The sequence below is a fragment of the Talpa europaea genome, assembly GCF_964194135.1.
Source record: "Talpa europaea genome assembly, chromosome: 7".
NCBI lineage: Eukaryota > Metazoa > Chordata > Mammalia > Eulipotyphla > Talpidae > Talpa > Talpa europaea.
In genome coordinates, this window is record NC_140074.1 from 125,874,853 (window position 1) to 125,898,126 (window position 23,274).

A 23,274-nucleotide genomic window follows, 5' to 3' on the forward strand; every position below is an offset into this window, starting at 1 on the left:
CCTATTTCCTCTCCCCTCAAGCTAAAAATGATTACCGCAGTATCATTAATTGATAAATTCACTCCTTCCTTCCTGATTCAACATGACACCTTTATCATATAGCAAATTCTCACATATAACACTCTCTAACTGCTTCTATTGGTCTAGTTCCCTTTGGTATCACACTTTTAATTCTGTAATATGCTTTAACAACTGACAGTGCAAGTTGTCATCATTTTTCTCTTCTAAAATTTTCTTGATTATTCTCATCCATTTTTCTTTTTTTTTTTTTTTTTATAGAGGCATGCTTTATTTATTTATTTGTTTGTTTTGTTTATACATGCACTGGGTACAGTCAGAAGCGCGGGAGGGTGAGAGAATTCACCAGAGCCAGAGCGGGGAGCAGAGCAGGCAGAAGGATCGAAGTACACTGCTGAGGGGAGCAGCGGGCGGCAGGAGAGGTCTGCGCACCATGTGGGACCCTCCTCCGGTGGCCGGGGAGCAGCCGGGGATCGAACCGGCGCTGCAGAGGCCGCGGGCAGCCTCGCAACCCAGCGCTCAACCGCTGCGCCACCGGGGAGGCCCTCATCCATTTTTCTTTTTTTAAAAAAGATTTATTTATTTATGCACACAAGAGCTGGGGGACAGGCCAGAGGCATGGGTGGTGGGGTGAGAGGATTCACCAGAGACAGAGTGGGGAACAGAACAGACAGACTGACTGAAGCACACTGCTGAGGGGAGCAGCAGGGCAAGTCAGGAGAGGTCTGCTGTGCCATGTGGGCTGCTCCCTGGCTGGCCAGGAATTGAATTCATGCTGCAGCGGCTGTGAACAGCCTCACAGGTTGGGTCTCAACCCTTGCGCCACTGCGGAGGCCCCCATCCATTTTTCTTTCTTTTCTTTTTTTTTTTTTTAAAGATTTATTTATTTATTTATACAAGCACTGGGTCTAGTCAGAAGCGTGGGAGGGTGAGAGAATTCACCAGAGCCAGAGGGGGGAGCAGAACAGGCAGAAGGTGGCAGGAGAGGTCAGCGCGCCATGTGGGACCCTCGCCCGGCGGCCGGGGATCAAACTGGTGCTGCAGGGGCTGCGGGCAGCTTCGCAACCCAGTGCTCAATTGCTGCGCTACCGGGGAGGCCCCACCCATCCATTTTTCTTTAAGATGAATCATATGTAGTCAGGTACCCTGAGAACTTCTGGACCCCAGCACTAAGCATTGTATTGTGGTGTGAGGAACAATGCATGAGATGTTACTTCAGATGACCACATGGTACCGTACTGATCCCGTCTCATCATTAATATGGCTAAAAGGGTGGGTATTGAGTAAACTACCTGAGGGTTATTTAGATGATCCCCAATATGTAACTGTTCATTTATTTTCAGATTACCATCAAAATTCAAATATTAAAAATTTCATTTTGATGACATCAGGGAATCTATGGGTTGCATCTGGGAAAGGCCAGGGAAGTGGTGGGAACGGGGATAAGGTGATGTGCACACACTCTGACACACATGGCACTTGACAATCCACCTCGTCCCTGTGACCACAGCTCCTGGGACTTACCTTGAGTTTGCTGGGCTCATTGGTCACCTAGCTTTGACACACCAAACACACTCATCTGTGAAGCTATAGACTCATATAAGCGTGTGAAACACATAAATGCAGCTACAGAAGTTATTAAGGTATAAAAATTCCATATATCTAGAGTACTATTTGGCAATCTGTCGAATTTTCAATTTTCTAATTGTCATCATTACCATTTATCATCTGAAATGTTTTTTTCCTCCTTTACATTATTAGTATTATTTTTTAAAGATTTTCCATTTATTTATGCATCTAAGAACTGGGGTGAAGGTCAGAGGTGTGGGGGGTGAGAGGACTCACCAGAGACAGAGTGGGGAACAGAATAGGCAGACTGACTGAAATACACTACTGAGGGAGCAGTGGGCGAGACAGGAGAGGTCTGCTGTGCCATGTGGGTTAGCTCCCTGGCTAGGTGTGGAACTCATGTTGCAGTGACTGATGATAGCTTGATAGTGCTAAGTCTTAATCCCCTGCACCACCAGGGAGGCCCCTCCTTTACATTAATTCTATATTTACTTTTGGCTACATGAGTACCTGACAGCTGTGAGTTTTAAACAGGGATAGATACTGAACATTAATATTTATCCCTGTACCATTAACTGTAGTAATGAATCACACTTTTTCTGGGATAAATCCTGCTGAGGTATAGAACACATGGGTTTGTGTATATGTCTATAAAATACACATGTATATGCTTTAAAAAAACTTGTGTATTGTGTATAAAGACACAAACTATACTATATTTCATATCAGAATTATGCTAAATTTGCAAAATAAGTGGGGAAGAGCTTATTTTTTCTTCCCCCATGCACTCCACTATCTTTTTATAAGGAAACTGTTTTCTAACCATTTGAAAGAATTCAGTCATAAAACCAGGAGGTTTGCAACTATGGCAACTTTACAATTTTCTTTCCTTGATTTCAGTCATTAAATTTTGAGATTTATAAGAAAAGTATACAAGCACAGTATATAATTATGACTTGTTATTCAAATAGATTTTAGTTTCTAAGTATGGATGAGAATTCTGTCATAATACAGGGATCTCTGTACATGAGTCTCTTTTAATAAGACTAAGTTCACCCTATTTTTTTAATAGTTTTTTAATTAATTCTTCTTTATATCTTCACCCTATTTTGATAGTACTTTCTCCTTCCTAATTCTATAAACTAGCATTTCGTTCCTTTTTCTCAAGATAAAGCTTGAAAACAATGATTTGTTTTTAATAAACTTGCCTTTTATCTTTTCTAGCTACTATTACTTATACTTCTATTTCCTCCCATCATTTTTTATTTATAGCTTTATTTATTTATTTGTCTAACTTCTGATTAAAATTTAAGAAAATGGTTTTTTGGGGGGCCTCCCTGGTAGGGCAGGGGTTAAAGTCAGCTAAATCAAGCTATCACCAGCCACTGCAACAGGAGTTTGACTCCTGGCCAGGGAGCAAAGCCAGATGGCACAGCAGACCTCTCCTGTGTTTCAACCACCGTTCCTCTCAGCAGTGTATTTCAGTATATCTGTCTGTTCTGCTTCCCACTCTATGTTTCTGGTGAATTCTCTCACCCCGCACATCTCTGACCTACACCCCAGTTCTTGTATGCATATAAATAAAATCTTTAAAAAAAAATTGGCTTTTTGGTCTATTTTGTTCACCAACATATTTCAAAAGCCAAGAGTAGGTGCTCAAATATATTTTTTTTTAAAGATTTATTTATTTATACAAGAACTGTGGTACCGACCAGATGTGCGGGAGGGTGAGAGGATTCACCAGAGACAGAGTAGGGAGCAGAACAGGCAGATGTACTGAAACACACTGCTGAGGGGAGCAGCAGTCGAGACAGGAGAGGTCTGCAGTGCCATGTGGGTATCTCTCTGGTTGGCCAGGATCGAACCCACAGTGCAGAGGCTGCGGACAGTTTCACAGTGCTGAGCTCAACTGCCTGTGCCACCAGGGAGGCCTAGCAGGTGCTCAAATATTCACTGAATGAATGAATTTGGCTCTGAGTTCAGCTTTGGCAGCATCATCTAAAGTCACTATTTGACAACATTTTTAATTACATATTTGATGCTTCTTTAATCTATAAACACTTATAAGGATATACGTTTTTAAATCTCCAAGCAAATAAAGATTATTAGTATTTCTTGGTATTAATCTCTAGCCTTAATAGAAAAAATGTGGCCTCCATACACTCTACTTTTTGGTATTCATCAAGTTTTACCTATGGTTCCTTACATGACCATTTTCCTATCAAATAGCCCATAGCTATTTAAGCTAATATGCATTCCTAAAGGTATACAGTCAATACACAGTGTGCTTCTGCTCTACTATGCTTCCCTAATTCCTCCTTGATTTCAAAGTATGTTTTTTAATATACTTCACTGATATCTTATTTTGTTCATAAAGATTTGAAGACTGCATCTTCATTGCAACCATTGCCCTATAAGACGATGTAAAATAACTTACTTTGTCCTATTTGCTGTTGATTTTCCAAACACTGAATTCTACTCTACCCAGTATTATTAGGGCTATCTTTGTCTCCCGAACTGCCCCCCCATCTCTTCTTTCTGTACAAACCTCTCCTTCAGTGCTGTTCCTTTATGCTCAAGAATAAGCCTACTGAAACCTTGTCTGGATGTAATCTGGCTTGTTTGCTGGTCAAATTCTTGTAAAGAGGCCAGAAGCTCAACCAAGACCCCTGGTTGGTGACATTTCTCAGCAGTGGTGGCAGGATGGTACAGAGAGGCCTGCAGGGCAAGTGGCTTTCAAGTGGCTGCCTGGACATTTTTTTCAGCATCAGCATAACTTTGAGTCTACCCCGTTCACCCCACTTCCTTTGTCCTCCCATCTAGATGACATCTTCGCTTCCTGCTTTCTGGTTGTCTTCTATCTTCTGGCTTTGGATCACCTCATAGGCATCCCGGGGGAACTCATAGCTTGATCAGCCTAGACAACAGCAGACCGGCAGCAGCCCTCTCCTGTGCTGCAGGTGCTGGTCCTGGAAGCCTCATTAGACATCTCTGTGGGATGGACTGAAATGACGATGCTTCCAGTTTAACCAAATACGCTGGCTTTCTGTTTTTTCAATGTGTCCACCACCCCAACTTACTTCTTGCTTTTGTGTACCCATTTGAGGGGCGGAGACACATGCATTCTCTTTTGCCACCTTTCAACTAGAATGTGTTCCCCCTGAAGCTCATATTGTTGCCTATGTAAGGCCTGGTTCACCTCAACTTGGGTTCTCAAACTTCCTTCCTCCTTGGTAGAATTATTTCCTTTGCTTGTCTGGTTATTAAACATATATTTAGCTCTTGTCATTCAGTCTCAGTTCAGGCTGGGGTTTTCATAAGCAGAACTAATACTTGGCATAAAGTGCTGGAGGTGAAAGAGTTCTGTGGGTTTGAAGTTTTGTTTTATAAGGAACTCTTTTGAGTTTCCAAAACTTGTCTTTTTGTGTGCTACATTCAAAATCTCAGATTAATTTTTTATTTTTTTGCCTTCAATAAAATTTACTTGTTTTAAAAAACCAAATGCTGGCATTATCCAGAAAAATTTAACAGGTTAATTTATAATTGTTATAAAGTTGAATTGCTAAAACTTGTGTACTGAAACTTTGAGACTTGAATTAATGCTTTATATTCCTTCATTTATATTAAAAATCCACCTTTTGACTCCATGGGGGAAAAATAGCTAACATTCACAACTACCAATAACAGGGAGGAACGTTTTTTTTTGGGAATGAAAAGTTTTCCATTATTGTGGATTCTAAAGCATGCTCTTCACGTATGTGATGCACTGCCTGGATGTCTTCTGGCATAATTGCTATAATTATTACATATTTGGCACACAGGTCAAAGCCTCATTTAAAGAGGTTTTGGGGGCCTCTCTGGTGACGCAAGGGGTTAAGACACAACCTATGAAGCTATCTGTAGCCACTGTAGCATGAGTTTGATCCCAGCCAGGGAGCTACCCACATGGCGCAGCAGACCTCTCCTGACTCACCCGCTGCTCCCCTCAGCAGTGTGTTTAAGTCAACCTGCCTTTTCTGCTTCCCACTCTATCTCTGGTGAATCCTCTCACCCCTCACACCTCTGGCCTGTACCCCAGATCTTGTATGCATAAGTAAATAAATCTTTAAAAAAAAAAGAGGTTTTGTTTTTCGTGTGTTTTGTTTTGTTTTTTTTTTTAAAGAGCTGATTAGGAAAACATGAAATAGAAATCTTTATTTTCTTTCTTGTCCTCCTCATGTGCCAGTTTACTGCCTAATGGTCTTATTTTCTTCATAAGAAAGACCACAGGGGGCCTCGCTGGTGGCGCAGGGGTTAAGACGCAACCTACGAAGCAATCCGCAGCCACTGCAGCACAAGTTCAATTCCCGGTCGGCCAGGGAGAAACCCACATGGCGGGACAGACCTCTTCTGTCTCGCCTGGTGCTCCCCTCAGCAGTACACTTCGGTCCGTCTGCCTGTTCTGTTCCCTGCTTTGTCTTTGGTGAATCCTCTCACCCCCTGCTTCTCTGGATTGTACCCCAATTCTTGTATGAAAATAAATCTTTAAAAAAAAAAAAAAAAGAAAAACCACAGGGTTGGATGAGAGGATTTTTACACAAGGCTTAGTCTCAAAACAGCTGAAAAGGGACAGACTTCACTCCATCAAAGGCTAGTGCCAACCCTTGGGGCAACTACTTGACTTTTCTTATCTTCAAAATAGTTCTAGTCTGGGCCCTAGAGACTTTAATAGCAGCTGAATCTCAATCTTGATGCTTTATAGGCAATCTTGTTAACTGGCAGAGTAACTTAACATACAAACTACAAGCCGAGTTCTGTGAGCAATTAGGCTATCTTCATCTTACAAATGGAGTCTTTAACAGAGAGGTGTGGCCCAAGGAAGAATTCCAAATATACCAAACTGAGTGGATGCTAAAAAAAAATGCTTCTTAGCTGATTCCTTGATTTTAACTCTGCCTATTATCAAATTGCTTTCTTTGTCCTTTCTCTTTATTCTAATGATTTGAATGTATACATTCCATTTATTAGAGGTTTCAAAACATTTTTAATAAGCATACTTGGACCTATTTTTCTTATTGGCAATGCCAAAAATGAAAATCTGTGGATGAATTTACATGATGGATTTGAAATTTAGTATGCTTTGAGGCATTAATTCAAATTGGTGTATTCTAGTTATAGAGTGCCAATACCAAGAACTATCTATTTTCCTAAAGTGGTTGTTTAGATGTAAAATGATAATGCCGGATGGATGAATACCTGGCTGTACCATCACAGGTGTTCGAATAATTGCCTTTCCTAGTGTTGACTGTTGGAGTGGTGCTCTAATCACCGTCATACCAGGCCGGATCTGAGGCCCTGTGATTACCTATAAATGACACAAAGGACAAGGAATTAAAACGCTTGTAAAAGACTAAAGCATGAAGGACTTAGAACACAATCTCTAAAAAGGGTCGATTGATAAACATGTCTATAGAAATCAGAGGCTCTTGAACTTTACATTTTAAATTATATTAAGCATTAAAATAAAGATGGAATTTTGAGGGGAGAAAATGTAATTAATTCACATCTGTAACCCAAGAGACTATAAGAGTAAGCTCAGAAAAAGAATTTTTTTTTATAGTTTTTTTTCAAGGACAGACTACGCAGCAGGCTATTTTCAGTTTTACAGTTAGGTCCAGAACATTTTTAAGTCTTCAAGGCTTTCAAACTTTTTCATAATACTAATGGCAAAGAATTGCTGTATCTGATATGTGTGCATATCAACTGATAACAAACTAGTCATAGTGGTGTGGATTGTATTTTTTATCCTATTTCTTAGTTGCAAAGCATCTTTCCTTGGGTGGTTAATTGTTGTCTTTTGTTTTATATAAAGGAACTTTTTTTTATAAAATCCTAGGATTCATAAACTATACTAATGTGCTACGAATTAAATGCTAAAAGCTAACAGGTCATGTCTCATTTTTGACTTAAAAATACAAGAAATGAATCAGTACTTTGTCATAGATTAAGGAAAAGGCAGAAGAAAATTAGAAGCTGAACTGATTCTGGAAGAGGTCATTCTAAAGCCTTCAACCTGGTATGTTCAACACCTCAAAACAAAATAAACCTGTAAAGAATTCTTACTTGTGAAGTGCTTGTGGTTCCTGCAGAGCCTGAGGTATTGGGTCTAATTGTGACTGTTGCTGTCCTAGGCTGGAATGAAGTAAAGGTTTGCTGACTTGTACCTGTGCTCGATGGAATGATACCCAGGACCTTTTGTTGTACTTGAACAACACCTTAGGGAAAAAAAAATAAGTAATTAACAACTGCCCCTTTAATAGAAAGCTCAGGTGTTGCTCGGTTTCTGAGGAGAAACTACATGTGGCAGGGTTTGATAGTGGGCTACATAGAATGTGAGATCCGAGGACTGAAATCAGTGAAAAGGAAATGAAAAATAATGGCAACAGTATGATCTGGCAAATGTGAATTAAAACTCTTCACATTTCCCTTACCTCCTTGGGTTGCTGGCACATTTACAGCGACAATCTTGCTGTTTGCAGGAAGTGGCAGTTTGGTAATTACTTTTCCTGCCATAGTGACTGGATTGCCTGTAATTTGGAACGTCTGACCTGTGCTGGCAATGGTTGTAGCAGATGTGGCAGCTGTGCTGGTGGCTAATGGGGTATAAGACATTTAATAAGCTTTAGATTTAAAATAACCAGCAACGTAGTGACTTCTAGGAAGGGCACCAATGCATGAAATGTGGCTCATTTTGTTTTTTTAAGAAAAACATTCCTCTCCATTCAAGTAAGTGAATTATGTAAATGTTGAAAGTGAAATAATGTAAGAGACGAGTTTTGCTAATGTAATATTATGAATATTATCTGCAACAAACCAATTGTTACAGCTTGTTTGCTCAATTAGCTGCAAAAGAAAAACAATTTTCTAAAGAAATATTTCACTTAAGTAGGTAAAGGGTTGAAATGTCTTTCTCCAGAATGAAAGCAATATTTTATTTAATCACAGCCGTGTACCTGAATTTGACTGGCCTTGCTTAACCCATGTAGCAAAGGTCTGATGAAAGTTCTTGTTCTGCTGGAATGTTACTGTAGCTGGAGATCCAACTTTAGTAGTTAGTACCATTTTAGTTCCAGTTGTCACTGAACCACTTATGGGGGCCACCATAACTTTTTGTGCTGGAGAAATGGTACTAGTTGTGCTGTTTGTTGGGGAAGTAGTAGAAGCTGCAATTACTGTAGGCTTCTGCTGTTCCAATCGTTTCTAAAAAGTCAGGGAGAGAAAATATGAACCAAAACAGTTCGAAACAAAAACAGTATCATTTTGCAAAAAGTTCAGCCACAATTTCTCCCAGACTAAGAAACTGCATCAAATTTCTAAAATATTTTACCTCTGAAATTATGCAGAAATTTACACTTGCATTCAATTTCTTGATAAAGGCAGTATTTTTATGACTATCACAAATATTTTATTAAAAGTAGTATGTTTTTCATAATAGAAACTTGAAAACAATCAAGTCTTTCCAGGCTATATAAATGACCAAGCTTTCAGACTGGAAATCAGAGACGTGGGTAATCTTACTGGAGACAAGAACACCAGGCTGCTCAGCTGTAGGATTCAGAGCAGAAATGATGGGAGCTGTAAAAGGTTTCCGGTTTACTATGATGCTAATTTATCCAATTGTAGAGAACATGTCAATATTTAAACATCACTATTCAATCTGGCAAACCTGCAATCAAGCGAGCTGAAAATTATTAAACATTTTTTCTAGACTTCTTACATTACTCAATTTAAACATTTTTACAGAAAAAATATTTTTGACTATTTTAATATAGAGAAGTATAATCTTTCAGTCAAGATTACTAAAGGACAATTTGTTTATCGTTTACCATAGACTGTTGACATTTCCTGACAGCTTGCCAGTGAGACAGTGGAAGCTGGCACATGTAAAAACAACAGGAGCCACTGGTTGAAAACCTGGCGGCAGATGCTTTATCTTCATTATCTTATTTAATGCTCAGACCAGTTGAATAGTCAATAGTATTATGACTTTAAAGATGAGAAAATTGGGACTCAGAGAAGCTATGCAACTGGCCCAGGCCACAGAGCTAGTTAATGGTGGTCTTAGTTGTATACAAAGACAAATTCCAATGCTAACTTTCTTTCTGTCTCCTGTTGTTGAAAACTGCTCAGCAATGACATCACAGCCAAGCTTTTTTTTTTTTTTTTTTAAGATTTATTTATTTATTTATACAAGCACTGTGTCCAGTCAGAAACACGGGAGGGTGAGAGAATTCATCAGAGCCAGAGCGGGGAACAGAACAGGCAGACTGAAGAAATACACTGCTGAGGGGAGCAGCGGGAGAAACAGGAGAGGTCTGTCGTGCCATGTGGGACCCTCGCCGGCGGCGGGGATCGAACCGGCGCTGCAGAGGCTGTGGGCAGCTTCCAGCCAGTGCTCAACCGCTGCGCCACCAGGGGAGGCCCCACGACCAAGTTTTTTAGTGTTTCTTTTGTATGCCTGAATGTAATATGAATCATTTCATGTAATTTCTCACTCCTCAGCAGAAAAGGAGTTTTATTTTGGATACTGAAAAATGTCATCTGATTAGAAGTAGCAAAAAAGAAGGCAAAGAAACTGAACACATAAATTTCTTTGGGTTATGCCTTTGAAATAGGAAATGTTGACTATCTTTGTTAATAAGTGCTATAAAGAAATTCTAAATATTTTTTACAAAACCACAACTTGGTATGTCCACAGAGTTGTCTTCAAAATAAAATTTATATGAGATACACTTAAAAATAAAACCACACAAACATATAATTACTGTGCTTTTGGTGGGGGTGAATTTGGCTAAAAATGTCAATTCACTGCCAGGTAGGTCTGGTACCATCTCGCCCACCTGTTGGTGAGCCTCCATATGGGCTTTGAAGTCCTCTGCCTTCCCCTGTTCACTAACCTTAGCCTGCTGTTCAACTGCTTGTGCCTTTTCTTTCTCCACTCTGCAGGGGAAAAAGAAGGAAGTTATGAGAATTATTAGGCATTTGGCATCAAATATTAAGTGAGATCTCGTTGACTTTCATATCATACAAAGATATGAAATTATTTTGATTTAAAAAGCCAACATAAAACATTTAAAATTAAGATAATTACAAATGGACAAATGGATAATAATTATTGAAATCAGAAACATAAGCTGTGTATGCTAGTAGTTAAAATAAAAAAATGGAGTAAAATTACCTGGGACATATTGAATAAACTATCAAAGGAGTAATTCTTAATTTTGAAGTGATAAAATTCTCAAATATCTGATCACATGTGAACCATTTCCTTACCGCTCAGCAAATGCCCTGATCTCCCATAATTCCAACTCTTCTTCTGCTACCCAGGTTTCAATAATAACAGGGCCAGTTTGCTTGGGTGTTTCTGGTCTCTTTGGCCTTAACGCACTTGATCGAAGACCTTTCCTCTGAGGTGTAGGTGTTTCTTTGGAAAAGAAATCAGAGTATTTCAAGCAACACAGCACCTAAAATTATAGTACTTATGGCATCTTCTCTCTTACCATGAAAAGCAGAGAGGGGGTGAGGTTGGCACAAAATTTTTCTTAAAGGGCCAGATGGTAAATACTTCAGACTATGCAGGCCAGATGGTCTCTGTTTCTACTCAGCTCTGTCTTTATAACATGAAAGGAGCCCAAGACAATACGTGAGGAAGTGTGGCAGTGCTCCAAGCACACTTTATGAACAAGGTGGGTCAAGGCTCGCAGGCAGTGGTTTGTGGACCCCTGATAGAAGGGGCCTAAGGCCTTTACACAGTCTGTTCCCTCAGCCTGGAGCACCATTCCTAGTCTCCTTCCCCCACGATTGACTAATGCTAATTCATCCTTCATATGGCAACATGGATTGCGATCCTGGTAATCTGTAACTCCCCATCAGAGCACTGAAACTATTAAGGATAAATAAAATCTCCTAATGACAAGACTGAAAAAATACAGTAGGGAGAGACAATTATTGAACCTTTTCATATGTGCAGGGAAAAGGGAAGCCGCAGCAGGAGAGTGAAACAGCAGTAAGGTCTGGGCTGTCTACAGAGTGACAGGAGCCAAAGAGAGGCAGTGGAGGTGCCGCGGCGGTCTGCACAGCGGGTGTGTGGTAGAGGCTGGCGGTGGGCAGGGGCGCACTCTTCTGCCTGTGTCTGCCCAACAACCGAGCTGTAGTCTTGGGCCAGTTCAACGGTTTTAGTTGTGTTAATATTTCCTAAGGTTCCCCCGATTGGGTTTTTTTCCAAAAAGGTCATTCTCAGTCATTTTTGTCTCCAAGAAGAACTTTTGAATTCAATCAAGTTTCAAGTTTGAAGTGATTAACTTCAATAAAAAAGCATATTTCAATCTAAATTGCACATCCCTTAACAGATTCTTCCCTCCTAAATAGGTTTTTCTTTGAGTTTTCTTTAGGTTTTTAACTTTATTTTTTTTAAGATTTTTTTTTTAATTTATGCATGTAAGAACGGAGGTGTAGGCCAGAGGTGTGTAGGTGTGTGTGTGCGCGCGCGTGTGTACGTGTGTGAGAGGATTCACCAAAGACAAAAGTGGGGAGCAGAACTGGTGGACTGACTGAAATATACTGCTGAGGGGAGCAGCGGGTGAGACAGGAGAGGTCTGCTGTGCCATGTGGGTCAGCTCCGTGGCTGGGAATCAAACTCGTGCTGCAGTGGCTGCAGATAGCTTGATAGTGCTGACACTTAACCCCTTGCGCCACCAGGGAGGCCCATAGTTTTAAATTTTTTTTATGTAGACGATCTGGGGTGTAGGCCAGAGGTATGAGGGGAGTGAGAGGATTCACCAAAGACAGAGTGGTGAGCAGAACAGGGGAAATCTACTGAAATCTACTGCTGAGGGGAGTAGTGGGTGAGACAGGAGAGGTTTGCTGTGCCATGTGGGTAGCTCCATGGCCAGGGATCGATCTCAGGCTATAGTGGTGATAGTGCTGAGACTTCACCCCTAGGTCACCAGGGAGTCCCTCCCCTCTAAATATTTTTATTGCAATGTATGAAACTATTGACTTTTGTCTATTTATACATCTTGAATCTGGATACCTTACTGAACTCTTTTTAGCATTAACAGCTTTGATTCTCACAAATTTTCTCATGTTTTTCTAGGTGGACAGTCATAATTATTTATAAAATAACATTAACTTTGTTTTTTCCTCAATATCACCATTTAATCCTTCTCATTTTATTGCAACTTAGGTTAATAGTTAAAAGTACTGTAATACTATTACCTCTTCTCTACTTCCTTGAGAACTCATCTTCTATGGATTTACCACCCAGTATCTATCACGTAGGAGCTCTGTAAATGTTTCCTGTTTCTTTATGATTCTTAGATTATTTCTTTTTTTCCTTAAAGATTTATTTATTCATGCATACAAGAACCAGGGTACAGGCAGTGGACGAGACATGAGAGGTCTGCCATGCATGTGGGAATCTCACAGGACAGCCGGGATCGAACCTGCGCTGCAGAGGCTGCGGAAAGCTTTACAGCACTGCACTCATTTGCCTGTGCTACCAAGGGAGGCCCGATTCTTAGATTATTTCTACTCTAAGCACTGAAATATTTCCTAAGAGCTAATTAACTCTTCAGTGAACAAACCGGCAGGGACGACTGAGGTGTCAGATGTGCAGCAGTGTAAGGACTACAAAAAAGCAGGCAGATCTGAAGGCTGCCCTCCTGGAGCTGATGGTGTGATGTCAATCACTACTCCACACCTTAATCCTAAGCGTTTTACTATAGCTTTCTCACCGTCCCTGTGCATGGCCCAATGCTTATAAGCACCAACGTGTGTCTAATGGAATATGAAGTACTATACTTGAAACAGAACTACAGTAGAAAAATATCTTTTCCAAAAGTTGAGAAAAGAGTTAAGGAAATATTTATAATCAAATTTTGATTAGAAGGTGAGCTAACAGGTAATAATGAAAGAAGAGAATTCTTTCTACTCCTTACCTTTTGGTGCTTCTGGAACCCCAATGGGACAAATGATTTTCCTGATACAATATTCAGATCGAATGCCGTAAGGACCAACATCTCGCCTCTTAATTATTTCTGTTGTTGTGATTTCAGTTTCAGATGTTTCTATGGTGATGTAATTCACATAGTATTAATAACCACTGAAAATATTCAGAGACTAAAAAGGTACAACATCTGGTGCTTTAAAAGAGACACACATGGAATAAACTTTTGGAAACATTTGGTTAATTAATGACTACAGGTACATTGCTAGACTGCAATAACACTGTATTTCTTCTTCACTGAAAATGTCTAAGCTGGGCAAAATGCTCCTTGGGGGCTGTTTAGTTACTATTGGCAAAACTCTTGTCAAGATAATAAAAACCCTAGGAGAGAGGTAGCAGCAAGAACAGCATTCTAGATGCCACCATCAAAATGAGTTATACTCCACACTAATAAAAATCCTTTAAATATTCAGATTGGTACAGGTAGCTGACTCACCTTATAATTTGAACCCTCCCTCCTGGCACCCTGGATTTTATAGCCTATACAAAGATGTATTTTTTAAAACACAAGCATTATGTTTTTAATAAATAACAGATATGCTTAAAATTAAACTTAAACTAGGAAATAAAAAGCCCTCACCTGTCCGTGTAGTCCCTCCTCCTGGAGGAGCCTTGGCGGCCATGTCATCCCATCTCAGACTTGCCCACAGTAGCCGTAACATAAGGCTCACCCCAGCTAAGGACTTTACGGTCTGTAGTCTATACCTGAAAGAAAAACCCAAGAAAAAACCACATAAAACCACATATATATATTTATATGTGTACACACACCCACATGCACACACAAGCACATATTCTATAAACTGGAAGACTGTTTCCTGTCCTCATGACTTCAAGATATACAATACAGTTTTGTAAGCACGTTGGCTCTTATGTATCTTTTAACATAAGTTTTTGTTCCTAGGCATAATAGGCACCTGAATGACTTTTAAAAAAGGGTCTGCAGTCATTTTAAATGCCATATAAATAAGTAAAATCAGCATGTCTCATTGCAAGATTGATATGGTAACTACTTATGAAGAATTTATAAATCTACTAAAATGTGTTAGAAAAATTTTGAAGAAGAGCAAATACACAGCAAGAAATAACTGCTATCAAATGTGATAAAATCATTTTGAAGGATAAAATCTTAACTGATTTTTGCTGGGAAAAAAAATGAATGCTTAAATTTTCTCAAAAAGCAATGCAAAAACACTAAGAGACCTCACAAATCCAGTAAGACATTTCCAAATGGACAGAAAATTTTGTATCCAATTGCTGGTTCTGCAAAACTAGAACTACTGGATGACAGATATTAACAATACTTTAACAACATTATGGTAGTTTTGGGATCCTACAATACAGTAATAAAAAAGGACAATGTGGTATTAGGTACTAATCAGGTAACAAAGGAATCTGGTTCAGGTTTTTTGTAAGCATTGTGGGCAAAGCTAAATATTGAACATTTTAGATATTCTTTTAAAAATATTAAAACATATTTCAAAACAAATGTATAATTGCAATGAAGGTCATGTCCTAAAGTGGAATTAATCATAGGATATTTAAAAGCAGCCCTTGGCTGTCAATTCTGTATTAGTGATGTTCGTGTAACTCGTTGACTCTTCTACACACTAAATGAACATTCTAGTTAATTTCAGTGTGGAGAAAACCTACAAAACTAAAGTAATTTCCTTTTCTAACAGAGGGAGAAGGTAATCTTAAGATAATTTGTATTTGAAAGACAATGTTTTCTATTCTTAATGTTAAGTAGGAAAAATGAGCAACGTGTGAAAGGGAAAGCTCTAAGTCAAAAGTTGCAATTTCTTAACTTCCTGTCTCCACTGTGACACGGTGATTTTGTGGTGTGATCACCCTGTGAATCCTTGGACCTGGACAGAACAATTCATACAGTGGAGGGAGAATGTTAACTAGTGCAGGATTGTACTGAGAGAGGGAAAGTGCCACTTTCAGACCACACTTTATATGTATATATAGAAATGCCTGGGGAACTCTGGACTTGTGGCAGAAAGCAAATGAACATTTATTTGGAAAGAGAAATACTCACTCTCTCTTCTCCCTGCAAAAAGCATCCCCATTTTATAGTAGAAACACCAACAGGTAGGGAAACACACCTCATGCATTCAAACAAGAATATGAGGCCTTCTACCTGTAAGAGTGTGTGAAAGGAGCTGGGACACAGTCAAGTATGCTCAGGAGCTATAAGAGAGGGAAGCACAGGGAGGGGCATGTGACTTGGCTCGGGGATGAGGGGAGAGCTTTGTTGGAGTCTCAAAGGACAAGGACATAGGGATGCCTGACTAAGGCAATGGGATACAAATAGCTTAGAGCAAAGTGTGAAAGAGCACACACTTCTTTCTAGAAACCACGTCAGGTGTACAAGGGCTATTGGGAAGGGGTGTGGAGGTGCAGCAAGAGATGAAGCTGGCATGAGAGAAGGAGGCAGAACCAGAGTCTACTGTATCAACGGGAAGGAGTAAAGACAAGCATTACAGATCATCTCTACAAGGTCTCTGAAATGTCTTCAGCACTAGGTGGGTTGTAAAGGGAAGCACTGCTGGCAGATGTGATGGACAGGTGACAAATGCTTTCCCCCTTCCTGACCTGCAGTAGTCAACATGCCCTGTTTAAATGCTTGCTCCACTCAGTCAGAATATTCACAGGATAAATCAGTATTTGGGGGGCAGCACTGTGGAGAGGACTCCCGGTTCAAAGTGACAATGAAACACAGAATCAGGGCCTGGGAGAAAAGGGCCTGGGAGAAAATGGACAGTGTGGAAGGAAAAAGAGGCCCTAATGAGTTGATGAAACAAATTTCACTTTTTCAGTACTGGTCAGCCTTCTTGTTAAATCAATAGAGATCACACATGTGCCTTTGGCTTTCTTAGCTCCCACTCTAAGCACCAGACATATTTTATTCAAGTGTCAGTATAAAAATGCATTTCACATGCATGATTCTTATCGTGATCCATTTTTTAAAATGCATTCTAAAGTCCAGAATAATTGACATTTTTTTACCCATGCCTCCATCAGAAAGGGGATTATGTTTCTTTCAACTTCAGCAAATTAAGACCATAGCATATATTTGAAGGCAAATATGTTTAAAATGTACAGGAAGGTGTCTACTTCCATTAAAAAACAGGAAATTAACTAAACAGATACAAATTGTGCTCACAGTCATATTAAAACAGAACAGTACAAGGCTCCTGAAACCCGGCCATGCAGAAAAGGGCCCCGGGCAACACTTGATGAGAACTGGCTCAGAGAAAAGTGCTTCCCAGACGAGCCTGCCTTCCATTTCAGAATATAAGAGAGCAGAAAGGCCGGCCTGGGTCATTTTAATTAAATTATTTGTACATAGTAACTTTTCCAGTGGGAAAGAAGTTACCTGCAGGACAGTCAAGGATACATTTTGGGACCGCTCTCAATGAAGAAAGCAGAAAAGTGCAGAGTAATCCTACAAATCCATGAACTGTAATGAAGAGTTCCTTGATTCCCTGCAGGATTCTGCAAATCCTTCATTGCAGGCCCTGCAGAGAAATTGTACTTTTCAGCTGTCTCTATTGAATGTGTAATGGAGTGATGATATTTTAATTTAAATCAAAAGATGAGTTATAAAAAACTTGGCCAAACCAACTCTGGTCATATTTATAAATGAATTTCTTTATAGAGCGTATTCATAGACTTCATTTTTTGGGTCTTCAATACTAGCTAATTGTAACTTAAAGGAAACAAAAAAAGTATGATTTTAACTTAAAGAAACTGGAAACATATTAAAAGACATAGAAATGAAGCCTGAAGTGAAATGGAGTCTGCTCAGTAAACTACTGAAGTGATCATTCCAGGATCCTATCAAATGTAACTGCAACCAAGATGGCTCCTGCTTTGTGAGTATGTCCCCCAGAACCGTTATGTTTATGCTCCATCTTTTCTCAATTGTAAGAGTGAAAGATAAAAAGACAAGAATATGAAAAAAGGACAAAGCAAGGACAAATATGTGAAATGCAATGTAGCAGATAAAGTCCTGGACTGGGATGTAGTAAATCCGGGCACTGTTCCTAACTCTGTCCCTCTGCGGCCAGAAGCAAATTATTACACATCTATAAAAGATAAGAATTTCTAAGATTCTTTCCCAATATTACATGATCAACTACATGATCTTATAACTGCCAATACGATGTACTTATGATTCATCCCCCAAACTGAATGCCCAGAAAATTTTTAATTAAGGCTATTTCTGGGTTTAAAAAGCATCTCAGAGACTACCTTTTCTCACATAAGTAACAGAGAGTTCCAGAACAATTATTTATCATGCAGAAAAATTACATTAGGAAGTTTTCCACATCATGATGAACTGTGTGTGATTTATAGGCATGTTTCCTATGTCTTATGCTTTTATGAATTATCCAAAAGAAATAAAATATAAACATTCCATGAAATTGGTGATTATCCAATTCTATGATTATCTCGATCCCAGAGCAAATACATGGCAATAACTGGAAAGTCAGACCACAAAACAGCCATGTTTGACATGTTTCTTTTGTCTTGTGAAAAGTAAAATTGAATTTCATTCTAAAGGATTCCCTTATATTTTCCATCTTTAGACAATTTCCCCTAAAGGAAACTTTAGTAGCTACCAGCTGGCCAAGTTCAAAACTTTATCTTATTTCCATTACTTCAGTCATTAAATATTTGCTTCCCTATCTCATCTCTATTATCTCATTTTTTTAAAAAAAATGAGATATTCTTATTAAAGTTTCTCCCTTCCCCAAATGCATTTTAAAGTACATACCTCCAAGTGATACCAAAGGTCGGTCTAGGAGAAGGATATGGCCATATATCCAAGGCAGGTTTTGCATTGTAATTAAAATAAGGGACTTCTCGGATTCCTCCTTTTCTGGCCAACTTTTTTAAGTCATCATTGGGCAGTACAAATATGCTCTTCTTGCTGCTCTTGGTAACAAACTTCCTATAGGATGGCAGAGCTGTACCTGAACGTGTCTTCTTGGGTCTTGAAAATTTCATGAGTTTCACTTTGTCTCTTGTGGAATATTCTTTGCTCACAGTCATCGATGTCACCAGAGTGCCTCCTGCGGTGGTCAGTGAGTCTGTCACTGTCGTGGTGACCACGGTTTTGCTCTGCTCCTTCACAGAGATGATATCTACACTGCTGCCTGTGGAGGGTGTGGAAAGCTTTGTTACTGTTGTAGTGGTGGTTGTAACAGTGGACTTGGCACAGTTTTCTGTGGAAGAGACTACAGTTTGCTTATCGCCTTTTGCCACCTTGATTACGGTCTTTGATTCTGTGGCCACTGTGGATGTCAAAGTGGTAACTTCTGTGATGACTGTTTTTCTTTTAGATTCTCCATTGACATTTTCATCTTTGTTGGTGAGCAGACTATTTTCATCAATAAATTCATTACTCAGGTTAGATTCCTCTCCAGAAGTAATAGGCGATGGAGTAATCTTCTTATCTTCTGAAGTTTCAATCTCCATGTCTTCTACCTGATTGGCTGCACTACTTTCTGGACAAGAGGGTGGAGGTGTGGTGGTGTGTGTGCTCACAGACTCTCTGGTCGAAGGCAGTGCCTTGACGTTATCTTGGTAATCACCTTCAGCACCTGGAGATCTCAGTGAACATGATTTTGCTTCCAAGTTATTTTCATTAAAATCTTCCATGATGACATCACCATTCATGAATGGCTTAACAGGAGATTCTTTAGTAGTCAAAGACTTAATATCATTTTCAGGAACTACATTATTTATATTATTAACCTTTGATTCAATGTCACCACTTACTACTTTACTCTCAGAGATTTCCTTCAAGCATTCCCCTTTCAAATGTACTTTAGGTTTATTATCTTTTCCATTCATTTGAAAGGAACTTGCTTTCTGGCCTTTCCTTTCAGATTCTCGATTTTCATTATTCCTTTTGTCAGTGATGCTTTTTAAATTTACTTGATCAATACATTTATTAACTGTTCTCTCCTCTAATTTCTGTTCTTGACTTGATTTTTTGCCATTTGCTTCAGTTACCTTACCCTGCAGCCTGTCATCACAGTTTCCAGAGGACTTATCTGAAACAAACTCATGCTTCAATGGTTCCAAGTCTTCAATGCTTTGTTCTTGAGTTATGAATTGTTCAGAAATACTTTCACTGCTATTCTGAACAATCATATCTTCTTCACCACTACTGTCGTGAATAGACATAGTATCAGAACTATTTTCCAAAGTACTATTATATTCAGAGTCACATCCCAGTTTTCCTTCAAAGTCCATGGCTTTTGACAGAGATGGGGTATCTCTATCATCAGTACTTTTAGGTACTGACGAAAGTAAAGGGCTCTGGGAAGGAGAAACACTGGTATCATTACCCTCCTGTGTGAGTGGTTTTTTGTTCTTATAGATCAAAGTACCAATTTCATCTGCACTGGTTAGTTTCTCATCAATGAGAAAATCACTTCCTTTTGTTTTAACCTTACTGGGTTCCTGGTCTTTACTAGCAGATTTACAAAGATTCTCATCTAGGTCACTTCCAACAGAATTTTGTTTCTGACAATTTGTCTCTGGGCTCTGAATGGAGACATCATCTAACATTTGATCTTTTGGATAAAGTTTGTTTGTTGTATGATCAGGATCACTGATTCCAAGAATTGAGGAATCACTCTGTGAACATTCACGAATCAGGTCTTCAGATTTATCATTACTTGTGTTAGGGCTTGGTTCTTGTCCAAGCAAGTCACTTTGACACTCTTCTTTTGCTTTTGTTATTCCTGGTAACTCAGACAAACTTTTCAAAGAACTTGTAGAGGTTTTCCCTATACCCTTAATTCCACCCTCCATCTTCATTTTTTCAAGGCGCTGTTTTTCTTCCAGTGTAAACTGCTTAATTCTCCTTTCAAGAAGTCCATCTAGTTTGGATGACTTGATTTTCTTTTTATAACTAGTCCTTAGATGAAAACCCTCACTGACATTGACCACATCTACTTGAGAACTTTCCTGACAATTTATATGTGGCTCCGTTTTCATATCATCATCTATTTCCATTGGTTCTTCCTTAAAGGACTTATCATTGTCAGAATCTAAAACTTCTTTTACATCTGTGGAACAAAGACATTTATTTAAGTGCAATTTTCAGTCTGAAATGTGGAATTCATAATATTTTAACTTAAAAAACTACCAATTTTTCTCATTTTCACTCAAGAGCTTAAGTAGAAATATCTATATATTTCAAAGTTCTTGATATATGATTAAAATGGGTCGATGGACAGGGTGAAACATTATAAAAGGCTGAAAAACCACATACACTCCAAATTATTAAATATTCTTAGTAGCTAAAAATGATGAAATACCACAGTGAAAAATTACTAATTATACGACAGCTATTACATATATGAGTAAGTTTATGTAAGATTTTGCAGAGTATTTTATAATCATAAATTTTTTTTACAAATTACTAAAAACCAGTGGGAAAATACATTAAAAACTACATAAATATAAAAAGAGCTATACTTCTAAGCTGTAACCTTGATAACTGACTGGCCACAAACATACCATTGAGTTTATCAGTCCCAAATCCCCTAATTTGTGTTGGAAAGGCTGGTTCAGAAGTTTAGTTGTATCTTAAGGCTCATGCATTATCTAGTTTTAAAAAAACATCCCCCCCACCCCAAAAACCATGTAAGTTCCTCAGAAAGTTGAATGTAGAGTTATCTCATGACCCAGCAAGTCCACTTCTAGGAATTAAACAAGAGATGTTCACAAACGTCCACAAAACAACCTGTATATAAAGATTTATATCAGCATCATTTGTGATAGGCAAAAAGCAGAACCAGCCCAAATGTTCATCAACTGATGAATGGATAAGGAAAATGTGGCATAGCTATACAATGAATCTTTACTTGGAAATGAAAAGGAATGTCGATACATGCTATAGCATGGGTGAACCTTGAAACATTACGTTAAGTGAAATAAGATAACCACAAAGGACCACATATTATATGACTCCATCTGTACAGAATGTCCAAAACAGGCGAATCCATGGAGACAGAAAGTAGACTGGTGGGCTGGGGGTGTGTTTGTTGGGTGTTAATTGGGGACTGACTGCTGATGGTTATGTGGCTTCTTCTGGGGAGATGACAATGTTTAAATGATTGAACAACAGAAATATACTATAAGTATACTGAAAATCACTGAATTCTACACTTTAAATGGGTAATTATATGGCATATGAATGTTGTTTCAATAAAGACAACACAGTACCTTTCTTGCTAGAACTAGATCCAGCGCATTCTTATCACCCCAGGCTGCCCTTCACACCTGACTCTCCTTACCTCGGGCTTCCTTCTCAGTAATCTTTGAAATGTCCATGTCACTTTGGTCTGTTCCTTTTGCAGTATCTGAATCCTTTACCTCACTTTTCTCAGAATCAGGCTCTGTTTTTATTTTTTTTGGACTTCGTGGACTTTTCCTTCTATCTGACTCATCCATATTTTCATCCGTATTATTTTTGGCTAAAAGGAACCAAGTTCATAGTGATTTCAGGCATCTTGAATATTAGCAATTTAATGGATCTACTTTTGTGAGAATTATCAAGCATTTTCCAGCAGCTTATATATACTCCACTATTTTTTGTTAAAGATAAAAACAAAAGTTGGAGAAAAACAAAAAACTGGCATTTCTTACATGCTAGGCTGATCTAAAGCATAAAAGGAATGACTGCATTTTATTTATTTGTTTGTTTATTTATTTATTTTTTAAGATTTATTTTCATTTATTTATACAAGCACTGGGTACAGTCAGAAGCGCGGGAGGGTGAGAGAATTCACTAGAGCCAGAGCGGGGAGCAGAGCAGGCAGACTGAAGTACACTGCTGAGGGGAGCAGCGGGCAGTAGGAGAGGTCTGCGCGCCTCCGGTGGCTGGGGAGCAGCGGGAATTGAACCAGCCCTGCAGAGGCTGCGGGCAGCTTCGCAACCCAGCGCTCAACCACCAGGGAGGCCTAAGAATGACTGCATTTTAAATGGGCTTCTGAAGCATTCCCATGAGAGACTATTTCAACCTGTCCAGAAAGTCTGTATCAATGGCTCCTAATATACCTTGTGTAACACAACCATATTAAATTGGATAAACACTATGATGCTCTCTCCAGAAAATAAGTAAGTACACAAATGTCTGGAATCAATTTCAATGGGTCCTTGGACAGCCATGAATTTGTCCATGGACTCCAGGTCAAGAATACTTAAGTCTATCATTGAATAAAAGACTTAAGAGTGACCAAAGGCAGTGCGGGGCCTGGTCCTTGTTTTGACCTGATTTACCTGATAACAATAAAAAGGCATCTCTGAGACAAGTGGGTAGTTAGATATGGACTGAGAATCTGTGATAATGGTATGATGGCTGTGGAAAAGAAAGTCTATTTCCTACATACTGAACGACCTTTGACAAAATGATTTCTAGGATTTGCATTAAATACAAGGGGAAAAATTCAGGATAAAAATAGACAATGATAACTGAAACAAATATGATAGAATTTGTGTAACTGTTAGAGTTAAAGGATGGTTACATAAAAGTTCATTATTCTATTCTCTTTTACCTTTGTGTAATTTCAAATATTCCATAAGAAAATGAATTTAAACATATAAAA

The 23,274-nt window shown here is 38.9% G+C and overlaps 1 protein-coding gene across 2 annotated transcripts in view; it reads right to left on the bottom strand.

The window, feature by feature from the left end:
- The window catches only part of BPTF (bromodomain PHD finger transcription factor), a gene marked incomplete at both ends in the record, with an annotated part of 131,060 nt that overhangs the window by 28,050 nt on the left and 79,736 nt on the right, over positions 1 to 23,274 (bottom strand). For both annotated transcript variants that reach the window (XM_084237060.1, XM_084237061.1), the window contains 9 exons: positions 6,823 to 6,931; positions 7,690 to 7,841; positions 8,580 to 8,826; positions 10,524 to 10,566; positions 10,900 to 11,050; positions 13,566 to 13,694; positions 14,214 to 14,338; positions 18,423 to 20,730; positions 21,964 to 22,143. In XM_084237060.1, coding sequence (XP_084093186.1) covers positions 6,823 to 6,931; positions 7,690 to 7,841; positions 8,580 to 8,826; positions 10,524 to 10,566; positions 10,900 to 11,050; positions 13,566 to 13,694; positions 14,214 to 14,338; positions 18,423 to 20,730; positions 21,964 to 22,143 — 3,444 coding nt within the window. The remainder of the gene's footprint in view (positions 1 to 6,822; positions 6,932 to 7,689; positions 7,842 to 8,579; positions 8,827 to 10,523; positions 10,567 to 10,899; positions 11,051 to 13,565; positions 13,695 to 14,213; positions 14,339 to 18,422; positions 20,731 to 21,963; positions 22,144 to 23,274) is intronic.